General features: G+C 48.1%; 2 protein-coding genes across 4 annotated transcripts in view; one reads left to right on the forward strand and one right to left on the reverse strand.

The window, feature by feature from the left end:
- Positions 1-15,490, forward strand: part of EFTUD2 (elongation factor Tu GTP binding domain containing 2) — a 39,412-nt gene extending 23,922 nt beyond the window's left edge. Inside the window, exons 12-28 of the mRNA XM_008520629.2 lie at positions 3,248-3,311; positions 3,695-3,785; positions 5,354-5,489; positions 6,693-6,820; positions 7,565-7,758; positions 8,615-8,726; positions 9,125-9,265; positions 9,901-10,002; positions 11,180-11,262; positions 12,061-12,147; positions 12,385-12,511; positions 12,711-12,798; positions 13,434-13,552; positions 13,686-13,780; positions 14,272-14,425; positions 14,611-14,718; positions 15,043-15,490. Of these exons, the coding sequence (XP_008518851.1) occupies positions 3,248-3,311; positions 3,695-3,785; positions 5,354-5,489; positions 6,693-6,820; positions 7,565-7,758; positions 8,615-8,726; positions 9,125-9,265; positions 9,901-10,002; positions 11,180-11,262; positions 12,061-12,147; positions 12,385-12,511; positions 12,711-12,798; positions 13,434-13,552; positions 13,686-13,780; positions 14,272-14,425; positions 14,611-14,718; positions 15,043-15,138 (1,925 nt within the window). The 3' untranslated portion in view covers positions 15,139-15,490. The remainder of the gene's footprint in view (positions 1-3,247; positions 3,312-3,694; positions 3,786-5,353; positions 5,490-6,692; positions 6,821-7,564; positions 7,759-8,614; positions 8,727-9,124; positions 9,266-9,900; positions 10,003-11,179; positions 11,263-12,060; positions 12,148-12,384; positions 12,512-12,710; positions 12,799-13,433; positions 13,553-13,685; positions 13,781-14,271; positions 14,426-14,610; positions 14,719-15,042) is intronic.
- Positions 15,491-15,994: 504 nt separating this feature from the next.
- HIGD1B (HIG1 hypoxia inducible domain family member 1B) lies at positions 15,995-18,705 on the reverse strand. Of its 3 annotated transcripts, none has more exons than XM_070561778.1 (4): positions 18,593-18,705; positions 17,586-17,736; positions 16,819-16,953; positions 15,995-16,139 (listed from the first exon to the last, which is right to left on the reverse strand). In XM_070561778.1, the coding sequence occupies exons 2-4, from the start codon at positions 17,683-17,685 to the stop codon at positions 16,075-16,077; spliced, it is 300 nt and encodes a 99-aa protein (XP_070417879.1). In that variant the 5' UTR covers positions 17,686-17,736; positions 18,593-18,705; the 3' UTR covers positions 15,995-16,074. The 3 variants fall into 3 exon arrangements, with proteins under 3 accessions (XP_070417879.1, XP_008518850.1, XP_008518849.1); XM_008520628.2 differs by having other exon boundaries at positions 17,825-18,691; XM_008520627.2 differs by lacking the exon at positions 18,593-18,705 and having other exon boundaries at positions 17,586-18,011.
- Positions 18,706-19,278: the final 573 nt, after the last annotated feature.

Consider the following 19,278-nt stretch of genomic DNA (forward strand, 5'->3'; position numbering starts at 1 on the left):
TTTTCTCCCAAAGCCCCAAGCCCCCTGGTACATGGTTGTGTATTTTTAGTTGTGGGTCCTTCCAGTTGTGGCATGTGGGATGCCGCCTCAGCGTGGCTTGATGAGCAGTGCCATGTCCGCACCCAGGATTCGAACTGGCAAAACCCTGGGCCACCAAAGCAGAGTGCATGAACCTAACCACTTGGCCATGGGGCTGGCCCCTAAATGGTTTCTAAACAATAGAAAAGTAAAGGTGACTAAGAAGAAATGGGTGAAGAGGGGGCTCATTTTAGAATAAGAATCTCTCCTAGAGGAAGACCGTGTTTGTCAAAAAGGAATTATCCATGCCCACAAAGCCCTTTCAGACTTCTTCCTCAAAGATGGAATCTCTCCCACCAGTAGTGCTTCTAGCTGTCTTTCCAGCTATATCTGGGCACGTAGGGCTTCTGTAGGCCTGCTTGATAACTCACGTGGGATTTGCAATCAGCAGAAACAAGCCTCCACTGGGATGCCCAGTTCAGTGTTTTCATAGGTCCCTGGAGCCTCAATACCAGAGCCCTGGGACCACTTCCTAACTCAGGAGGCCCCCACCCTCTTCACCTCAGATTCCAGTAGGAGCCATTTCCTGAGTGTTGTGTGTGCGTCAAGTACTGCACTTACTTAGAGGGATCATTGTCACCCCCGACTCTAGAGACGAGGAGAGAGGCTCTGTGGGAGGTCTCACAGCTGACAGGTGCTGGACCTCCAGGGCTTCTGTTCTTGCCACTCAGTTGTCCTGCCTCGTTCTCACTGTGGGTGCGTTTGCCCTTGTGAAAAAAAAGGGGGAGTAAAACTTTGTCTTTTTTTTTTAATATGTACATATTTAGTGCATCTTCATTGTAGAAAAGTGGAAAATACAGTAAAATCTAGTCAAGAAAGCAAAATTCACCCATAATGTCATTAGTATAAGTGTGGCAAACATTTTGTAGTTCCTTCTTTCTCTTTTGAGTGTTTTACATAAATGAGATCATATTGTATATATGTATTATAACACAGGATATATTCACTCAGTATTAGAATAAAAATTATTTTATGTAACTGCCCATTGGTACACTGTATAGATGTACTATAACTTAACTATTTTCTCATCATTAGACGTATATTTCGGTTGTTTCCAGGTGGCTGTTTTTAAAAAAATGGATAGATGGACAGTAAACGAAATTCATTTGAACAGGGTTTGAGTTTATATGTTTCTGAATGTTTTCTGTATCAGCATGTGAAGCAAAATCCAAGATCATGTCTGTAATTATAATGTGTTGATAATTCAATTTATTATTGAAAGTGCCCCTGAGCCTCAGGAGAGATTATTACTCATCCTTTGAATACACTCTTCATTTATGAAGGAGCCCGCTGTGGCCTCCAACTTTATTAGCATGAAAATCCATGTATGGACTTCTAGAAAGTCAGCACTGGAAGGAATATCAGAGAATCACTGAGTCCTTCCCCTTCCTTTTACATAAGGGAAAATTATGCCTAGGGTCATAGAACTTATCGATGAGGTTGGGACTAGAATATGCTTTGGTGCTTTTTCTATCACACCATACTGTGGAAATGGATGCCATGTCCTCTTGCTAGGAATACAACAAGGCATGATGAATAATCTCTGATTTCTAGGAACTTTGTCCAGTGGGTAGACGGAATCCCACGGAGTGATGAATGGCAGTGTCAGGTGGTATCAGCTGAGTGCCAGGTAGCTGCTGTAGGCAGGTAGAGCGGAGGGAATTCAGAGGGGAAGTCAGCTCCAGTGGCCAAGGAGTCAGGGAAGGCTGCTTGAAGGAGAGGGGACTTAGACAAGTGGAGAGTAGAGAGCCAGGAATTCCAGACTTGCAGGGTTAAGAGAGGAGGCATGGAGGCAGGTGCTGTTGAGCCCTGGCCTGTTCATTGACGGTGGACTGTTTCACCAAGGAGAAGATTTCAAGTCAAACTGCTGGCAGGCTGGGTTGGGACCACATTGAAGAGGGCTTGGAACGCTAAGTTAAGGAATTTAGACTTTATGCTGTTGTCAGTTAGGAGCTATTAAAGATTAGGGTGGGGTGATATGTGCAAAGCTGATGGAAGATAGACCGGAGAGAAGGAAGGATGCAGGAACGGACACCTGTTTAGATGTTTTGCCAATATCCAGAAACAGGATTGTGAATATTGAATTAATGTTATCTGTAAGATTGAAAAGGAGGTGATAGATTGGAGGGATGTTCACTCATTCTTTCAGTAAGCTTTATTAAACTTCTGTTAGGCCCTGGGCCTAGTTCTTGTGAATACTCAAGCAGCTCCGTCCAGTGATTATAATCCAGCACATGTTAAATGCAGTCATAGAGGTGTGTAAAAGAAACAGTGGCTCACAGAGGAGGGAGTTTCAGTAATTAATAATGTGGGAACGAAGGGAAGAATTTGCTCATTAACAAAGTGGGGAAGAAAGGCATTTTGAGCTTGAATGAAGTGCCAGTGGTAGCCTCACTGAAAGATAGAAAAGTCTGAAGGGAGATGTGGCTTTAGGGAAAAGGTGATGGATTCCCTTTATGCCATCTCAAGTGAGAGAGAACAGTCTGACATCAGGGTAGAGATATCCACAGATAGTTGGAAATGTCACTGATCTGATTGAATGTTATAGGAGCTCTTGACTCAGGGATCTTGAATTTTAAAAGCCACCATTGCTTGTTTCAGTCCGACCAGAATTTGACTTAGGGTTGGAGTCAAAGTAAAAATATTAATTGGTGAAAGATGAGACAACGGTTGGCTTTGGAGTCTTCTCCCCAGATGACTAGGTGTCTGCTTTCTAGAGGCTTAGGGCTAGTCAGAGCCTTAGCATGATGCTGCAGCTGGGAGGTTGCACACTGTGGATCAGGAAAGACTGAGGGAACCATTAAGTTCTGCTTCCAGAAGGGACAGGGTTTAGGTGCAGACAGAGGATGGCATGGAGACACTTGAGCCTGTCTCATCAAAGGAAGGAGTATAAGACATACTCTTGCCCATAGCTTAGTCCTATGCTTGCTGGAGATGGAGCCACTGGGCTGCTCATTTTGGCTCCAGCACAGGCTTGTCAACTTTGGGCCAGTCCTGTCCTTCTTTGTATCTCACTGTCCTTGTCTGCCTGACTGGGTAGAAGGAAATGTCTGGACCTTGGAAAGGAAAATGCTAGAATTCTTCAGCTGCAAACCACTTGTGGCACCTGAAACAGAATTTTGAACAATACTTTGCTAGGTAGATTTTAATTGTATGGCCTCTCTTATAGGTGACATTAACTACCAGGAATTTGCTAAAAGACTCTGGGGTGACATCTACTTCAACCCTAAGACGTAAGTAGATTGTGGGAAGTGACTCTCTAGAGGGGTGATCCATTTTCCCAGTAAGTGAGGGCAGACAGAGAACGAGTTCCTAAGATTAAAACCTATGTTTTTCTTAGCCATGAACTACCATCTTTCCTCCTCAAAGTGGGCTGGCTTTATGAGTTCTAACAGGATGAGAGGCTGTTTCTCTTGAGGTCTTCACAGCTCAGCTCAGGCATGCCGGAGAATCATACCATAGGCCGTCACAGAATCTCTCTGGAAATGTTATGCTCACACACGCATTCCTTCCCTTTGGCCCTGCTCAGATTCATAACTTGGGAGATACACCATTGGGGTCAGTGACAGTCTCCCCTCCCTCATGGATTACCCTAACTCTTTTTTTTCCTCCTTAGGCGAAAGTTCACAAAGAAGGCCCCCACCAGCAGCTCCCAGAGGAGCTTCGTGGAGTTTATCTTGGAGCCCCTTTATAAGATCCTCGCTCAGGTGAGTGTCACACCAGCTGGTTCAGGTCTGCCCTTTAAGCGCAAGGTAGAAAAGCTGGCGAACTTAGACTTCCCCCGCCCTTAAGCCTGCTCAGTTTTGTATTACTAAATATGAGGGTGATTGGTCACCAGTCTCCTGCATCTAGAACACTGCAGTCCTCTATGTGCTATTGAATTTGCAGTAAAGGGAGAAGGTACAAAAGACAGAAAAGGCACAACCTAGAGAAATTTTGTGCAGAGATTTTGACTATTCAAAAGAATGTGATACTTGAGAACTAATAATTTCAGTTATGGGCATTTAAATTACAGCTGTAATTGTGAAAGTCCCCTAGGTTCTCTATATATATGTTTGTTATAGCATTATTTATAACAACTGGAAAAGAAAAAAACTGGAAATAAGTTAAATGTTCATCAATGAGGATCTGATTAAATGAATTATGGTTCATTCCATAAAATGAAGTATTTTCCAGTCGTTGGAAGAATGGCTGTCTGAGCTTGGCTTTAGTGACTGTTCTCGGCATGTATGTATGTGATGTTTGTCAGATTGAAAAGGGTGCATCAGACAGTGGTAAGGATGTAGTTAAACATGTGAGATGCTCCAGAGAGAAGAGTATAATTTTGCATTTGTATGAATTCATGTTGTACAGGAATTTTCATATAGACCTTTCTCCCAAGACATTATAAAATATGCAAGTGTTTAATAAGCACTGTCCACAGGGAACACACACACATACACAGAATGTGTGTGGCCATTCCAGCTGACAAAATAATAAAACATAGCAACAAGACAAAATAACATGATTAAAATTTGTTAGTGCTGGGGCTGGCCCCGTGGCCGAGTGGTTAAGTTCGCGCGCTCCGCTGCAAGCGGCCCAGTGTTTCGTTGGTTCGAATCCTGGGCGTGGACATGGCACTGCTCGTCAGACCACACTGAGGCAGCGTCCCACATGCCACAACTAGAAGGACCCACAACGAAGAATATACAACTATGTACTGGGGGGCTTTGGGGAGAAAAAGGAAAAAATAAAATCTTTAAAAAAAAAAAAATTTGTTAGTGCTGAAAACAGTATCTTGTGTCAGACCGGAATGGATTAATACAAGAAATTTATGGAGTCTGTCTCAGAGGGACCTTGCATCTGCTGAGGGTGGTTTAGCTTGGCCCTGCCCTCACAGTAGAGGGACCGCTAGGTGACCTTTTTTGGTGCCTTCCTGTGGAGTGATCCTCTAAATCTGAGAAGTGTCTACATAGGGAGGAGAAAGGGATTTCCTGAGTGGGATGAGATGCTGCTTTTCAGACACCAGGGGGCAGCACTGACAGCAGTCCATCTGAGAGTGCCAGGTTTATTGTTGGTGTGGGCATTTAACTAAGCCTACCCACCCAGGGTTTGTTTGAAGGGTTGGTACCAAAGATTTCCTTGAAGCCAAATTGTCCTTGTCAAGAGCTCTCTCTGTAGAAGAGAACCTAGTGCAGGGACCCTTGCAGTTGCCCTTCGGCCCTCCCTTGTCCTCCTCTGTAACACCACACTGGGGCTATCACTGCAGCTGACATGGTGTCTGGTACCATCACAGGTTGTGGGTGATGTGGACACCAGCCTCCCAAGGACCCTGGATGAACTTGGCATCCACCTAACCAAGGAAGAGCTGAAGCTGAACATCCGCCCCCTGCTCAGGCTGGTCTGCAAAAAGTTCTTTGGCGAGTTCACAGGTAATAAAGAATCCATGGCCCCCTTAACATCATCTCATCATCATGTCCCGCCACATGCGCCATAGGGAACTTTTCCTTACCCCATATTGGTATTCAGAGATCTGAGGTCTTTTAAATAAACAAATCGGCAAACAGAACACTTGGGTTTTTTCCTAGCTTCTTTCCTTAGTTGAATGGTACCAAGAATTCTACCTTGGCAAACAAAAGCAATTAAATTTCCCTTCCAGGAGCAGCATGCAAGTGAAGGAGACAGGGAAGCAGATTTTGAGGTTCTGGTATTTTCCCCAGAGGGCAGTGAGGAAGGTGGGCTCATGGGTGATTTGAATTGTGGGAGAAGCACCAGGCTAGAACTGGGGAGCCTTGGACTGTAGACTCAAATTTCTCTTTCCCCTGAGCTCCTCTCTCCTGTGTTTTAGTTGCACGTGAGGCAGGTGATAGGGTAGAATAAACACCAGACTGGTTGAGAGGAGACCTGAGCCTCCATGCTGCTCTGGCCCTGGCCCTCCCTTGGGGTGACCCTGAGCCAGCCACCAAGTTCTTCTGTGACTAATTTCTTATCTGTAAAATAAGGGAGGAGGAAAAAGTGATGGCTAGGGGCCTTCTCAGCAACCTCTTGATTCTGCATTTGGTGGGTATTGAGTGTCTGAACCCCAAAAGTGCATAATTTTAGTAGTTCATTCTGGCCTGGCCATCAATCTGACATAGGAGATAACAAGTAAAAGCAGACATGCCTGCCCCAAGGTGCTAATGGAGGTTCTTTCTAACATGGCTTATTGGCTGTTAGAAAAAGAGGGTAACTTATTGAGCAGAAATTTGTGCAGTGTTTCTCAAAGGGGAAGAGTAAATTCGGAGATTGTTCTATAAAGAAGAGATGAGGTACTTATTTAGTTCAGTATAAGTGCTTATATTCAAGAAAAGGTCATGGATTGATAGAGGTGGATTAAAATTTTTGTCAGCTGAGTTTCAAGGAACCACTGAGACCTGCTTCTTGCTCTTCCCTTGTGTCAGGGTGACTCCAACCTTTTAGCAGCATATTCCCAGGAAACAGGGTATCACTTCCCTCCTAGAATCATAGTACCATAGCTTTTAGAGTGGAAAATCAGTCCCCTCACTTTTAGCTTTCTGACCATCATGAGTGGACCAATAACTCAGCGCTCACTTACCCACGAGAGTGTATAGTAATGGGTTTCTCTTCCTCCACAGGCTTTGTGGACATGTGTGTGCAGCATATCCCTTCTCCAAAGGTGGGCGCCAAGCCCAAGATTGAGCACACCTACACCGGTGGTGTGGACTCCGACCTTGGCGAGGCCATGAGCGACTGTGACCCTGATGTAAGGGAACCTGGCCCCCAGTTCTCTGATTTTTTCCCCTCCTGGATGGGGGCCCTCTTTTCTGATCATAGAAACAATGCTTTCTTTGCTGTCTTTGCATGCCCCTTCCCGTAACCATAGACAGACCTGAATTCAAAGCCTAATGTTACCACTACTAGTGGTATGATTTTGGGAACATTATCCATTCTTTCTGAGTCTGAGAGTCTTGCTCTATAAAATGAGGATAATCATATGTATGTGGTTGTTATGAGAGTTACATAAGATTTAAAAAAGTGTTACGGTTGTGTTTACCATGATGCCTGAGAGATCGTAAAGATTCCAACGAATGGTAGCTAATCTCATCAGTCCTGGCTTTTAAAAAATCTTCCCCAGCCATTCCTTAGACAATTTAGTCTCTCAGCATAAACTTAAAGCCAGTCAAGAACTGTGAGTTACGTCTTTGGAGGAACAAGTTAATTTTGTAATCTTGCAAGTTAACAGTGCCAGTCTGCCATCCTAGACCTGCCTCTCTCCCCATTGCCCTCATTCCCCCAGAAAAAAGGAAAAGAGTTTGTTGGCTATGCCTGTGACATCTGTTAACTAAGCAGGGGGTAGGGCATTTGGAATTTTCCTTATCTTTTATCTTCCTTTAGGTCTGGGCTGCCTCTTCATAGAGCTTGTGTTGTTGCTATCAAGGCAATGGAGACAGTGGTACTTACTCAAAGAGTATGTGTGGTTGAAGCTGCACTTTATCCCCTCCTCCAGGGTCCCCTGATGTGCCACACTACCAAGATGTACAGCACAGATGATGGAGTTCAGTTTCATGCCTTTGGCCGGGTGCTCAGTGGCACCATCCATGCTGGACAGCCCGTGAAGGTGCTGGGGGAGAACTACACCCTGGAGGATGAGGAAGACTCCCAGATATGCACCGTGGGCCGCCTTTGGATCTCCGTGGCCAGGTAATGCCAACCAGAGCCTACAGGGCGTGCCTTGGCCTCTACACTTGAACTCCCCGAGGAGCTGGAAGGGGTGGTCCTGCTTGGAAAACACAGTAGCTGCCTGGCTCCCTACACTAGGGGTTAAGATGACCCTCCCTCAGCAGATCTATCGACTTCTAGTTCTCACCACCCAAAGTTGCTAGGGTCAGAAGGCAGCTGCTCTTGGGATAATGCCAAGACCCTGCCTTTGCATTTTGGATGGATTGTATGAACTTTTGTAGCAGAATTTCTGTTTTTACTCATCTTAATCCTGGGTGCGGACATGGTACCGCTCATCAGGCCTGATCCAAACCGGTGAAACGCTGTCCCCCAGCTTTTCAATTTTCTTCTACCTTCTTGGGAACAGAAGTGGATTTGGAGGAGGGAAAAGGCAGCGTCCCACATAGCACAACCAGAGGGACCTCCAACTAGAATATACAACTGTGTACTGGGGGGCTTTGGGGAGAAGAAGAAGACGACAAAAAAAAAGAAAAGCTGGGAGAGTTGCAGTATCTTCTGTGGTGCTTTTGGCATCTCCTTACATTCTACCCCTTGGGCAGCATCACCACCATCCAACAGGAATTAGGTTTTCCCATTTTGTCCTCTTATAATACCTTACACTTTTCTTTTATGTCACCCATTAGTTGTGATCACATGTATGTGTGGTTATATGATTGATTGTCTATTGCATCCCTCCACTGCTAGAATGTATCTGTTAGACTCTCCTCTGCTCCTGGCTCAGTGCCTGGCATATAGCGGATGCTGGGTAAAGTTTTATGGAATCAACACTCTGCCCAAGAGTATTCTGCTTATTGCTGCTTATTGGATGTTGCTCCAGGTACCACATTGAGGTGAACCGTGTTCCTGCTGGCAACTGGGTTCTGATTGAAGGTGTTGATCAGCCAATTGTGAAGACTGCGACTATAACTGAACCACGAGGCAATGAGGAGGTAGAGTTTCTGAAGAGGCAACTGGATTGGCTTAAGCTAGAGGGTCACAAGGAACCACAGCACACATGAGCAACAAGCATCAGCACTTGCAGGGGACTAACCCGGAGTCACTGCTGCTTTCTGGTTCCAGGCCTCAGCACAGGCTCAGCCTTCTAGATCTGACTCTGCTGGGTTCTCCCTCTACTTGACTCAGAGGCTAGGAATTAGAGGGAGTTCCTTTTCTTCTTTTCCTCCTCTCTTTGTTTTGCCAAAATACACGGCAATAAATGGCCCTTCACGTTGCCTCCAAGCACCACCATGGGTTGTGGGTGGGGAGGTCCTCAGCTCCTCTCTGACGCGTGCACCTTTTGTGCCTGCTCAGGCCGGGTGCCCTCACTGTTGTGCGTTTTCTATCTCAGGCTCAGATTTTCCGGCCCTTGAAGTTCAACACCACGTCTGTTATCAAGATTGCTGTGGAGCCAGTCAACCCCTCAGAGCTGCCCAAGATGCTGGACGGCCTGCGCAAGGTCAACAAGAGCTATCCGTCCCTCACCACCAAGGTGTGTCTACAGCAGCAGCCAAGCCTCGCTTGCCCAGCTGACTGGGCCTTGCGTCCATCAGGCATCTCTCATCTGCTGCTTCTGGAAACTGTATCAGGAGCTAATCCCTGTCTTTTACTGTCATTTGAAGGCAGGATGAGACCCATGTTTGTGTGTGTGGATGTGTGCATGCATGTGCATCTTCCACAAGTATCTTTGGATAAGATAGAGATGTTCCTTGGAGAGTACACTTTGAATTGATCTTCCAGAAAATATAGAGGGAAAAGTGACTCACTCTGATCCTTGTAAACTTTGAGCCTGCCAGCATACCATTCTGAGTAGTTGGACGTAAAGAGTTCCTTTATGTCCACGGACATAGGGCACGGTTGTCCCTTAATAGCTAAGATGGGAATGAAATTGGTGCCCTTACACCCAGTAGCACCGTGCAGAGTGGTCCAGATGTCTTGAGGACTGACTCATAAGCCACTCTCCCCACCAATTCTTCCTGAAGAGGCTGGAACTGATGCTGAGCAGTGGCTGTTTCTGATAGTGGATTCAGGCACCTCCTCCTGGGTTCTAGCTTTGATTCTGTTTCTGTCTGCTGTTGCTGGCACAAGAGAGTCCAGGCTTTGACCACCAGGGCTCTTGTGTTTCAGGTGGAAGAATCTGGCGAGCATGTGATTCTGGGTACTGGGGAGCTCTACCTGGACTGTGTGATGCATGATTTGCGGAAGATGTACTCAGAGATAGACATCAAGGTAAAGCCCCTTCCTTTAGCACCTGCATGGCCTGGAGCTTGGCTCATAGCTCGAGACTGATTTTACAAGCAACCAAACCCTTGATTCCCCTGGAAGGTCCAAGGGTAGAGGAGTGCACAATGCTGGGAGGTCTATTTGGGAAAAGCATGATCTCTTGCTACCTATATAGGATGGTATTTGAGATCTGGTTTGCCTCCTTCTGCTGGTTTATTCTCAATGTCATACGTGTAAAGTCGAGGTGCTCAATCCAGAGTTATTCTTGGTCTTTTGTTAGGAAAACAGCTGCACAAAAGTTACCCCTTTTGGGGAATAGGGCTCAGAGTGGATGATCTCAAGGAGAGAGTGGGAGCTGGCTCTGCTGGATTCATTGTCAAGTCTTGATATAGCCCTTGAGTTAAACTGCCCATTGCATGGCATCAGCCTCTCAGTTGATACACACATTTTCTCGAAGGCCCTGTGGTGGGAATGAATACCCTCGTGTACCACTCTTAGTCTCTTACTGATGTGCCCAGGACTGGTGCTATAGAAGAGACTGGGTTTCCTGGTAGCAAGCCACCTGGGAGCTTCGGGAAGGAGCTCCTGACATCATGGGTTGAGAATGGAGCAAGTACTCTCCAGTCAGTCTCTAGTGTCAGTTCTGACAGACCCTCAGGATTTGTTCGGTGAAACAGCTGAACGGACGTTGAAAGATAACCTTGGGGGACTATGATTTAGGCCCGGATTTGATCCCCACTTACTCTCAGCTCAGGAACATAAATTCTGGTTTCTTAGTGATGGTGTGGACTTTCAGCCTGCTGTGCTTGGCACTAATGTGATTAAGACAGAAGGGGATGGGGCCGGCCCCATGGCCGAGTGGTTAAGTTCGCACGCTCCACTGCAGGCAGCCCAGTGTTTCACCTGTTCGAATCCTGGGTGCAGACATGGCACCACTCATGGAGTCACGCTGAGGCGGCGTCCCACATGCCACAATTAGAAGGACCCACAACTAAGAATATACAACTATGTACCGGGGGGCTTTGGGGAGAAAAAGGAAAAAAATAAAATCTTTAAAAAAAAAAAAAAAGACAGAAGGGGTTCTCACAGAGGTAGTGTCAGGGGAACCTCAGAATTCCCTTTGGCAGAGGGTTTTCTTTCCAGTAAAATTAGACCCTTCCTAACAATTTATTTTGTTTCCCAGGTGGCTGACCCTGTTGTTACATTTTGTGAGACGGTGGTGGAAACCTCCTCCCTCAAGTGCTTTGCTGAAACGCCCAATAAGAAGTAAGCTGGGGGTCATAGTGACCCTGGGACTGATATGGGACACTCTCCCCTCCCCCCAGCTCCACTCCAATCACAAGCTCTGTGAACATAGAGACCCCTGAGTCTTGGGATAGAAGTGCTTAGGACACTTGAGCTTTACCCCAGCCCTCTCGTCCCTGTGCCTTTGGACATGATGCTGTGGAATTCTTTGCCTCAGCTACTCCCAGGATGGGTTTTGGAATTGCCACTCCTCTCTATATAATATGCCTATCTTAAAATTTTGCCCTAGGGTCGAGCCTGGTGGTGTAGTGGTTAAGTTCGTGCCCTTTGCTTCAGTGGCCCAGGGTTCGGAGGTTCGGATCCCAGGTGCAGACCTAGCACCGCTTGTGAAGCCATGCTGTGGCAGGATCCCACATAAAATAGAGGAAGGTTGGCACAGATGTTAGCTCAGTGACAATCTTCCTCAAGCAAAAAGAGGAAGATTGGCAACAGATGTTAGCTCAGGGCCAATCTTCCTCAAATAAATAAATAAAATTTTTTTTTTGCCCTAACAGCAACCCTGCTGTTTTACTGTTTAATATGCTGATACCATTTAAAGCTTTAAAAATATATATACATATTTTTTTGCCCCAAACTTTACTTTCTTAAAGAGTGGTTCAGATGAAAGAAAACAGAAGATGAGCCCTTTTTGCTCCACTCTACCCCTGTAACTTTCACTGGTGTCACTGCCTAGCTGTTTTCTCTGTCACCCTTTTCTTAAAAGTGCCCCTTCTACTAGTCCTGTTGACCCTCCTCATTACTCATTTCCTTTCTGACTAGGAACAAGATCACCATGATTGCTGAGCCTCTTGAGAAGGGCCTTGCTGAGGACATTGAGAACGAGGTGGTCCAGATCACATGGAACAGGTGAGAACACAGCTCTGATTCCAGGACTGAATGGAGATGGGCACCACAGCTTCCCTGCCAGGTCTCTAATACCACACATCCTTCTAGAAAGTAATTTGGTGTCCCCCCTTTGCTGTTGCACTGGGCCTAGCATGGGTAGGCTGAGGTGACTGTTTTCCAGAAAGGCAGAGTCTGTGGCCCCAGGAGCCAGCAATCACAGAGCTGTCTGACACCCCCATTTTCTCCTCCTTCCCCCAGGAAGAAGCTGGGAGAGTTCTTCCAGACCAAGTACGATTGGGATCTGCTGGCTGCCCGTTCCATCTGGGCTTTTGGCCCTGATGCTACTGGCCCCAACATCCTGGTGGATGATACCCTGCCCTCTGAGGTACAGCAGAACTGATAGGAGCCTTGTGGCAGTTTCGTAGCTCTTGAGTGGAAGAAACTACAAAGTGTTCTTTTCCCAAAAGTATTTTCTGTCTTCTGGTGAAGGAGAGTCCTCTTACTGGTGCACCTACCTTTTTGTCCGTTTAAACTCTTTGGCTGTTGCCCCAGTCACTGCTAAGGGGCCTTCATGTTTCATGCAGGTGGACAAGGCTCTTCTTGGCTCAGTGAAGGACAGCATCGTTCAAGGTTTCCAGTGGGGAACCAGGGAGGGGCCCCTCTGTGATGAGTGTAAGTGCAGCAGCGCCTCGGTCCCCTCCACCCCAGTCCTCTAGCGTCCTTGCACCCACGTGTGTGAGAGGGGGTGGGCTCATCTTTGGGACCTGGCAGGAGAAGCAGCTGGGGACACACAGAGCCTTCCCATGTCCTGGGCCAGTTTCCTCTCTTCTCCCTCCCCCTGATCCTGGTGCTACCACTTAGTGTATCCTGGAAATGAAGTCATTTCTAGACTGATATTTGCTCCTTGTTCTTGACAAGGAATGTGTGTGAGGAGAGGTATCAAGAGGAGCGTGGGATTGGAGTGGTTCACAGACCAGGATTGGACCTAGTGGGAACAAATGTGCAATTCCCAGAACTTATTCTACATCCATAAATAATTAAATATCGGAAAGAAGCACATAGACTTCTAAGGAATCTTTGTGATGTCTGAGCATGGCCTGAAACAAACAACATATGCTTACCTTCTGACCTCTGCTACACGCCTTGTACAGTCTATTAGAACACCCATCTGCAGGGAGATCTTGTACCATCTCTTTTGTGACCACAAGACAGCCGCAGTGCTGCAAGAGGCTCCTTGCTGCTCTGCCTGTGGGCCCTTGACTGGCACCAGAACCACTCCTCAGTCAGCTGCCCCATCTCCTTTTCAGTGATTCGAAATGTCAAGTTTAAGATCCTGGATGCAGTGGTTGCTCAGGAGCCCCTGCACCGGGGCGGAGGCCAGATCATCCCCACAGCCAGGAGAGTTGTCTATTCTGCCTTCCTCATGGTAAGCGAGCAGGGCAAGCCTGCTCCAGAGCATGAAGTGGGGCCTCGAGACTACAGACCCCCAGCCTTCCTTTGATCCAGGTTCTCGGTCTCAGCCTTTGCCAAGCTGAGGAAGCCTCCTTGCTCTGTTGTAGGCCACTCCTCGTCTGATGGAGCCTTACTACTTCGTGGAGGTCCAGGCTCCTGCAGATTGTGTCTCTGCTGTTTATACTGTCCTGGCCAGGCGCAGGTGAGCAGCCCCAGGCATGTTAGGGTGTGTGCAGAGGACAAGAGCAGAGGAAGAAGTAACTGGCTACTGCAGGGAAGAGGAGATTGGTCTTCCCCACACACTCCACTTCTGAAACATAGGGAGCTGATTTCTCAGAATGAAGTAGGAAAGGAATGAGCCAATCCCCAGCTTTCCCCAAATGAAAATTTGAGATTCCTTCTTGGTCCCCCCTCCTCGGAGAGCTCCTAGGGAAAGTACTGAAGCGTGTCAATGGTGGGAATGTCTATAGGACCTTGTCCCATCAGTGTTCCCACTCTTGCCCAGAGGTCACTGCCCCTTTGACTTCATAGGGAACTACACTGAGAGCGCCAAGCCTTTTCTGCCCTCGCTAGCGCATTTGTGCTTATTCTTTGTTTGATGATAACTCTGGGTTGGGGTACGTTTGGGGGCAGATTGCTTCTCTGCTTTTAGCCTGTGTAGGGTTAGGGACTCAGCCTGTTTTTCTCTCTCAGGGGGCATGTGACTCAGGATGCACCCATCCCAGGCTCCCCTCTCTACACCATCAAAGCTTTCATCCCAGCCATCGACTCTTTTGGCTTTGAGACTGATCTGCGGACTCATACCCAGGGGCAGGCCTTTTCCTTGTCTGTCTTCCACCATTGGCAGGTGAGAAAAAGGGGCAGGCTGGCCAGCTTGGCCTCCCTCCTGTACAAAACCAATCCCCTCTGACCTGTTCCCCTTCCAAGTCCCAAGTGAGATTTCCAATATCCTAGAGAAGAGTCCTGCTTCCAGGCCTGAATGCTCTGGGGAGCCTGCTTGCACCATCTGAAACCCCTTTCTTTGCCTTTCAGATTGTTCCTGGTGATCCTCTGGACAAGAGCATTGTCATCCGCCCCTTGGAGCCACAGCCAGCTCCTCACCTGGCCCGGGAATTCATGATCAAAACCCGTCGTAGGAAGGTCTGTGTCCTTCAGGCCCATTGCCGCCTCTCAGCCCTCTCCTGTTGAGACCCCTCTTCATTTCTTCCTTTTGAACCCTTCTCCCAAAGACTGAGAGCAGTTTACTGTACAGTGTAGAGAGATGCGATCTGTACGGGTCTCAGGCAACCATACCTGGCACCCAGTCTGGCTGGAAAAGAGAGCCTTCCCCTCTCCTGTGACGATACCCTAAGGCAGGGCTCCTGAAATAGCTTGGCTGACATTCTGCCCCCCACCAGCCTCCCACTCAAGCACAGTCAGCCACCACATAGGGTTCATTCTTGCATTTGCCCCCACTCTCTGCAGGGCCTGAGTGAAGACGTGAGCATCAGCAAGTTCTTCGATGATCCTATGTTGCTGGAGCTCGCCAAGCAGGATGTTGTGCTCAATTACCCCATGTGAGTGCCGGGACTCCTGGCAGCTCCTGCTCCCTACAGTGGGCTGCGTACTGGACTTGAAGCTGAGACCTGATGTAACTTGGACTCCACGTTGTCAGAGAGCGTCTGGTTGCTGCTGTGGCTATCTTTAACAACCCAAGAGCCTCCAACCAGTGAAGGAGGAGAATTTGGCCTCCTAGCTCCTTCTGTGGCCTCTGCCTGGCTCCATTCCCAGGGAACATAGAGGAGCTTGGGCTCAGGGAGGGAGAAGGGGATGAAAGTGTTTAACCCCAAGGGGCCATGTCTTCAGAATTTACGTGGAATTTTTTTTTTTTTTTTTAACAAATTTGACCTTAAACGTGGTTTATAAGCAAAAAGAACATTCTGACCTCTGCCTTTCTCTGTTCCTTTCATCCCCACCCCTCCACCCGCTTTCCTCCAGCAGTCTAGTCCTGGTACTTGCGTTCTGGATATATGTCGTCTCCCATGAGGCTTCACTGTCTCTGCTCCCAGCTGCAGCCTTCTTCCTGCCTCAGTCCCCAGGGAGGCAGCCTGTGGTGGAAGGAATGCCTGCCTCTTCATTCAGTGTTCCCATGAGCACTGAGGCCTCTTTACTGCTCCCACCCTCCCACTCCCTCTCCCGGCATCTGTCCTCTGTACCAAGCTTCTGGGTGTGAGTTGTTGGGTTTCTGGGACCAGAGGTCTACTATACCTCCTGTGTCCCCTAAGAGTCTCTCTTGTCGTCATCGTCCCCCCCCACCCCCCCCGCTCAGAGTTGGGGGCCAGAACTCTTTGGTCTCTAGCCCTTTGCTATAAGTCCTTTCACCCGCCACTACCAATCCTTTACTCTGCCCTCCCTCATGTGGAGAAGAAACCGTTGATTTTCCTCAAAACTACTTTATTAGGAGCATACCAGGGATTGATTTAAGAGGGTCTGACTGCCCCAGGCCCTATAGGACTCCTACTTCTCCCCGGCATCCTGTGCTGTTCTCTTGATGTAGTCTCTGTACATTGTGTACACAGCACCTGTGTGAGAGAGAAGGAAAAATGCCCCATGACACTGTATCTTCCACCCATCCTCTGGCTCTCCCAGGTGTCCCAGAGGAGAGTGACAACTGCAGAGTCCCAGGGGTCCAACTCAAGCCGTTCCCCTGAGAGTCCAGCTGCCCTGCTCATCTTTCTGCCCTAGGTCTCAGCAGCTGCTACAAGCACCTGACCACACAGCCTGGGGAACACCCCGTCTGACAGTTCACAAAGCACTTTCATGTATATCATCTATCTGAGAAACCTCACAGCAACCTGTGAGGTAGACAAGCCAGGTGTGGTTATCATCATGTTAGATGTAGGGAAACTGACGCTCAGAGAAAGGGATTTGTCCACTGTCACACAGCTAGTAAGTAGCTGTTTGCCTTTTGATCCAGAGAGAAAGAGAAATTCAGCCTATGTTCTGCTGTGTGATTTTTCACACCTCTAGGACAGACTGTTCATGAAACAAACTGTGTACCATCCCCACAGGTCTGGGGCAAGAAACTAAACAGGGAACCCTAAAAATCTCTTGGTATGAGAGTTTCACCAAGGACTTGATGAGGAGTCCAGCTTAGGGGACAGGGACTGAAATTATGGACCCTTAACTCTTGGGACTCACAGCCTGATTTTGCATAGTCAGTTTTGCCCTCATTGTCCTGTGACCGCAGCAGATACTCACCCAGCATGATGGCGCCCACAGCACAGGCCTGTGCTGCCACTCGGGTGTGAATCAGGTGTATGGACATCTTGGTGGAACCACGAGCTTTTAGCCGGTAAATCCTGTATGCTGCCACCACCAGGCAGCCTCCTAAGCCTGTAGGCAGAGAACATGACCCTTGGGCTTCAGTCACCAAGCACATCACTCTCCTGATAAGAGACACCTCACTAGGCAGGCTGGGCATCTAGATAAACAGCTGCTTTCCTGCTATGCCATGGGGATGGTGAAAGGGGGGGACTGTCATTAGAATATTGAGTTGTTTCCTCTCAGTGGCGTTTTCAAAGTGGCTTCCTCCCTCCAATGACTTCCCTCCTTCATATACAAATAGTCCATCATCTGACTCCCCCAAGCCCATTAGCTCTGCCTAGGGTGCTTCTCTGACCACTGCTGGCTCCCACAGCTGTTTTCCTGCTCTTCCAGGGCCTTGAGAAAGGAAGACCTGAGAGACCCCAAACTACTTCCCATCCTGATGCTGGCGGTGGTGCCCAAGTTGCCCTGTATCCCGTGTACTGGGTTGGACACCACCTCCACCCATCCAGACTCTCATCGTCAGGGGTTATCCCTTTGTCCCTTGGCATCTTTGCCATTGGTTCACTACTCTTCTAGCTGTTGATTGTTCAGAGGCTAGGACCACTTGAGTTCTCTGCTTCCTTTTTTCAAAGGAATAGGAGCCATGTTCTTTCTGAGACAAGGCCCCCTTCCTCACCCCTCATTCCGTTCCCACTCACCTATAGGCACCAGCGGAGACTCTCTGGTCTTCCTCAGGAACTTTTCAGACACGCTGTCTTCGCCCTCAGGTGGTACCCACCAGCCTTTGTTACCAGACATGATCCTGCCCCCAGATGTTAACAGCTGGGGCTCCTAGGCTTCAGCCCAGTCCTGGAAGGAGGCACCCCACAATAAGAACTCTGATTCTCCTCAGTCAGGAGTGGAAAGAAGAATCTTGCCTGCTAAGACCCTCTCTTACCATGCCCAACACAGCCGCTACTTGAAAAGATGTCCCAGGTGTCCTATCAGAAGGCTGGACCACTAGCGCCATTTCTCCATCTCTTCTTCCTAACATCTGCCTCTTGCCTAGCTCATTCTGACTTCGCTGTTTTCTCTACTTCCCCCTCTTCCATCTGCATCCCTATGAGTGTGATCCTTGAGCCAAGGAAAACAGCTGGAAAAACCAACAGATGAGGGTGGGAGGAACAGGTCTTGAGCCTTAGCACTCCCACTGGCCTTGCGTCTGTGACAGTTGCTCCTAAGGGAGCTACAGAGCAAAATCTGGCCCCAGGGAGCCGGAGCCATCCCAGACAGTGTTAAAGCACTGGTTACCGAATCACCAGAGCCAGAGATTAAAGTGATTGGACATTGGTTTGTGTATAATTTAGCGTAGATTTTGGACATTAATACTAACAGGACAAATTCTGGTCCCTGAGCTGCTACCCTGTTTCCAGGTCCATCTCTTGCCAGATTCTTTACAATCTGGCCGTCCCCCTGCTTCCATCCCTGGGCTGGTGATGCTTATCACTCTATTTGCTAACCCCTTAAATGTCTGCTCTGATCGCAAACTAGACCGAGTCCCAGAGTCCTGGTCTTTAGACCAGAAGTTCTGCCTGTGGGCTGCCTTCTAACTCTAAGCATGAGACACTCCCTGCTTGAGGCAACTTCTATTCCTAGATGCCCCTCCTTCTCTCCTTGAGGAGCGAGGACTGTTGGCCCCACAGGTCCTCAGCATGCTGGTGCTTACCCTAGGAGATGGCTAGAAAAGTGGAGTGCGAGCAGCCGGGCCAGGGCTCAGCATCTGCTGTTTTGAACCAGCCAAGAGCTAAGATGGAGCTGCCACTGTAGGGTCAGGGAAGCAGTGACAGGCTTTATGGAGACTTTGAAGTTAGGAATGGAGAGGGGAGGAGATAGGACAGGGCATTAGTCTTAACCCCCCATCTGCTGAGTTCCAGGCTGGAGCTCTAAGCTCTGGAAAGTAACAAAAGACCAGATGGAGGGGAGCCCTTAACTAGATTCAATCTTTTAATTCCCACAGACGTAAGTGGCTGGATCAGAGATGGACTTCATGTGGAAAGCTGAGGTGGGAATATAGAGGCGAGAGTGGGTAGAGATCCTGGGTTCTTCCCCAAGTTAAACTGTCTCAAATACTCTTATGAACAATGTGGGATATAAATAAAATGCCCTGAATGTGGGAGGCAGGCTCTCTGGTCTAGGTGTTGATCTCCTCAAGAATGTTTCTAGACCAAGGAGATTTGTTCAAGAGTTTGAAACAACTGGGACTTCCCTCACATCTCCAGAGCTCTTTACACTGCCTGTGGAGGTGATGCTCACTCAGGTGACAGAGATAACAGTGACCAGCATTCATGCCTATTCTGTGCCAGGTATTTGCATTCAGACTTTTCAACTATTCTGTATAGCATGAAGTAGTTT

This window comes from Equus przewalskii, chromosome 10 (genome assembly GCF_037783145.1).
Source record: "Equus przewalskii isolate Varuska chromosome 10, EquPr2, whole genome shotgun sequence".
Lineage (NCBI taxonomy): Eukaryota > Metazoa > Chordata > Mammalia > Perissodactyla > Equidae > Equus > Equus przewalskii.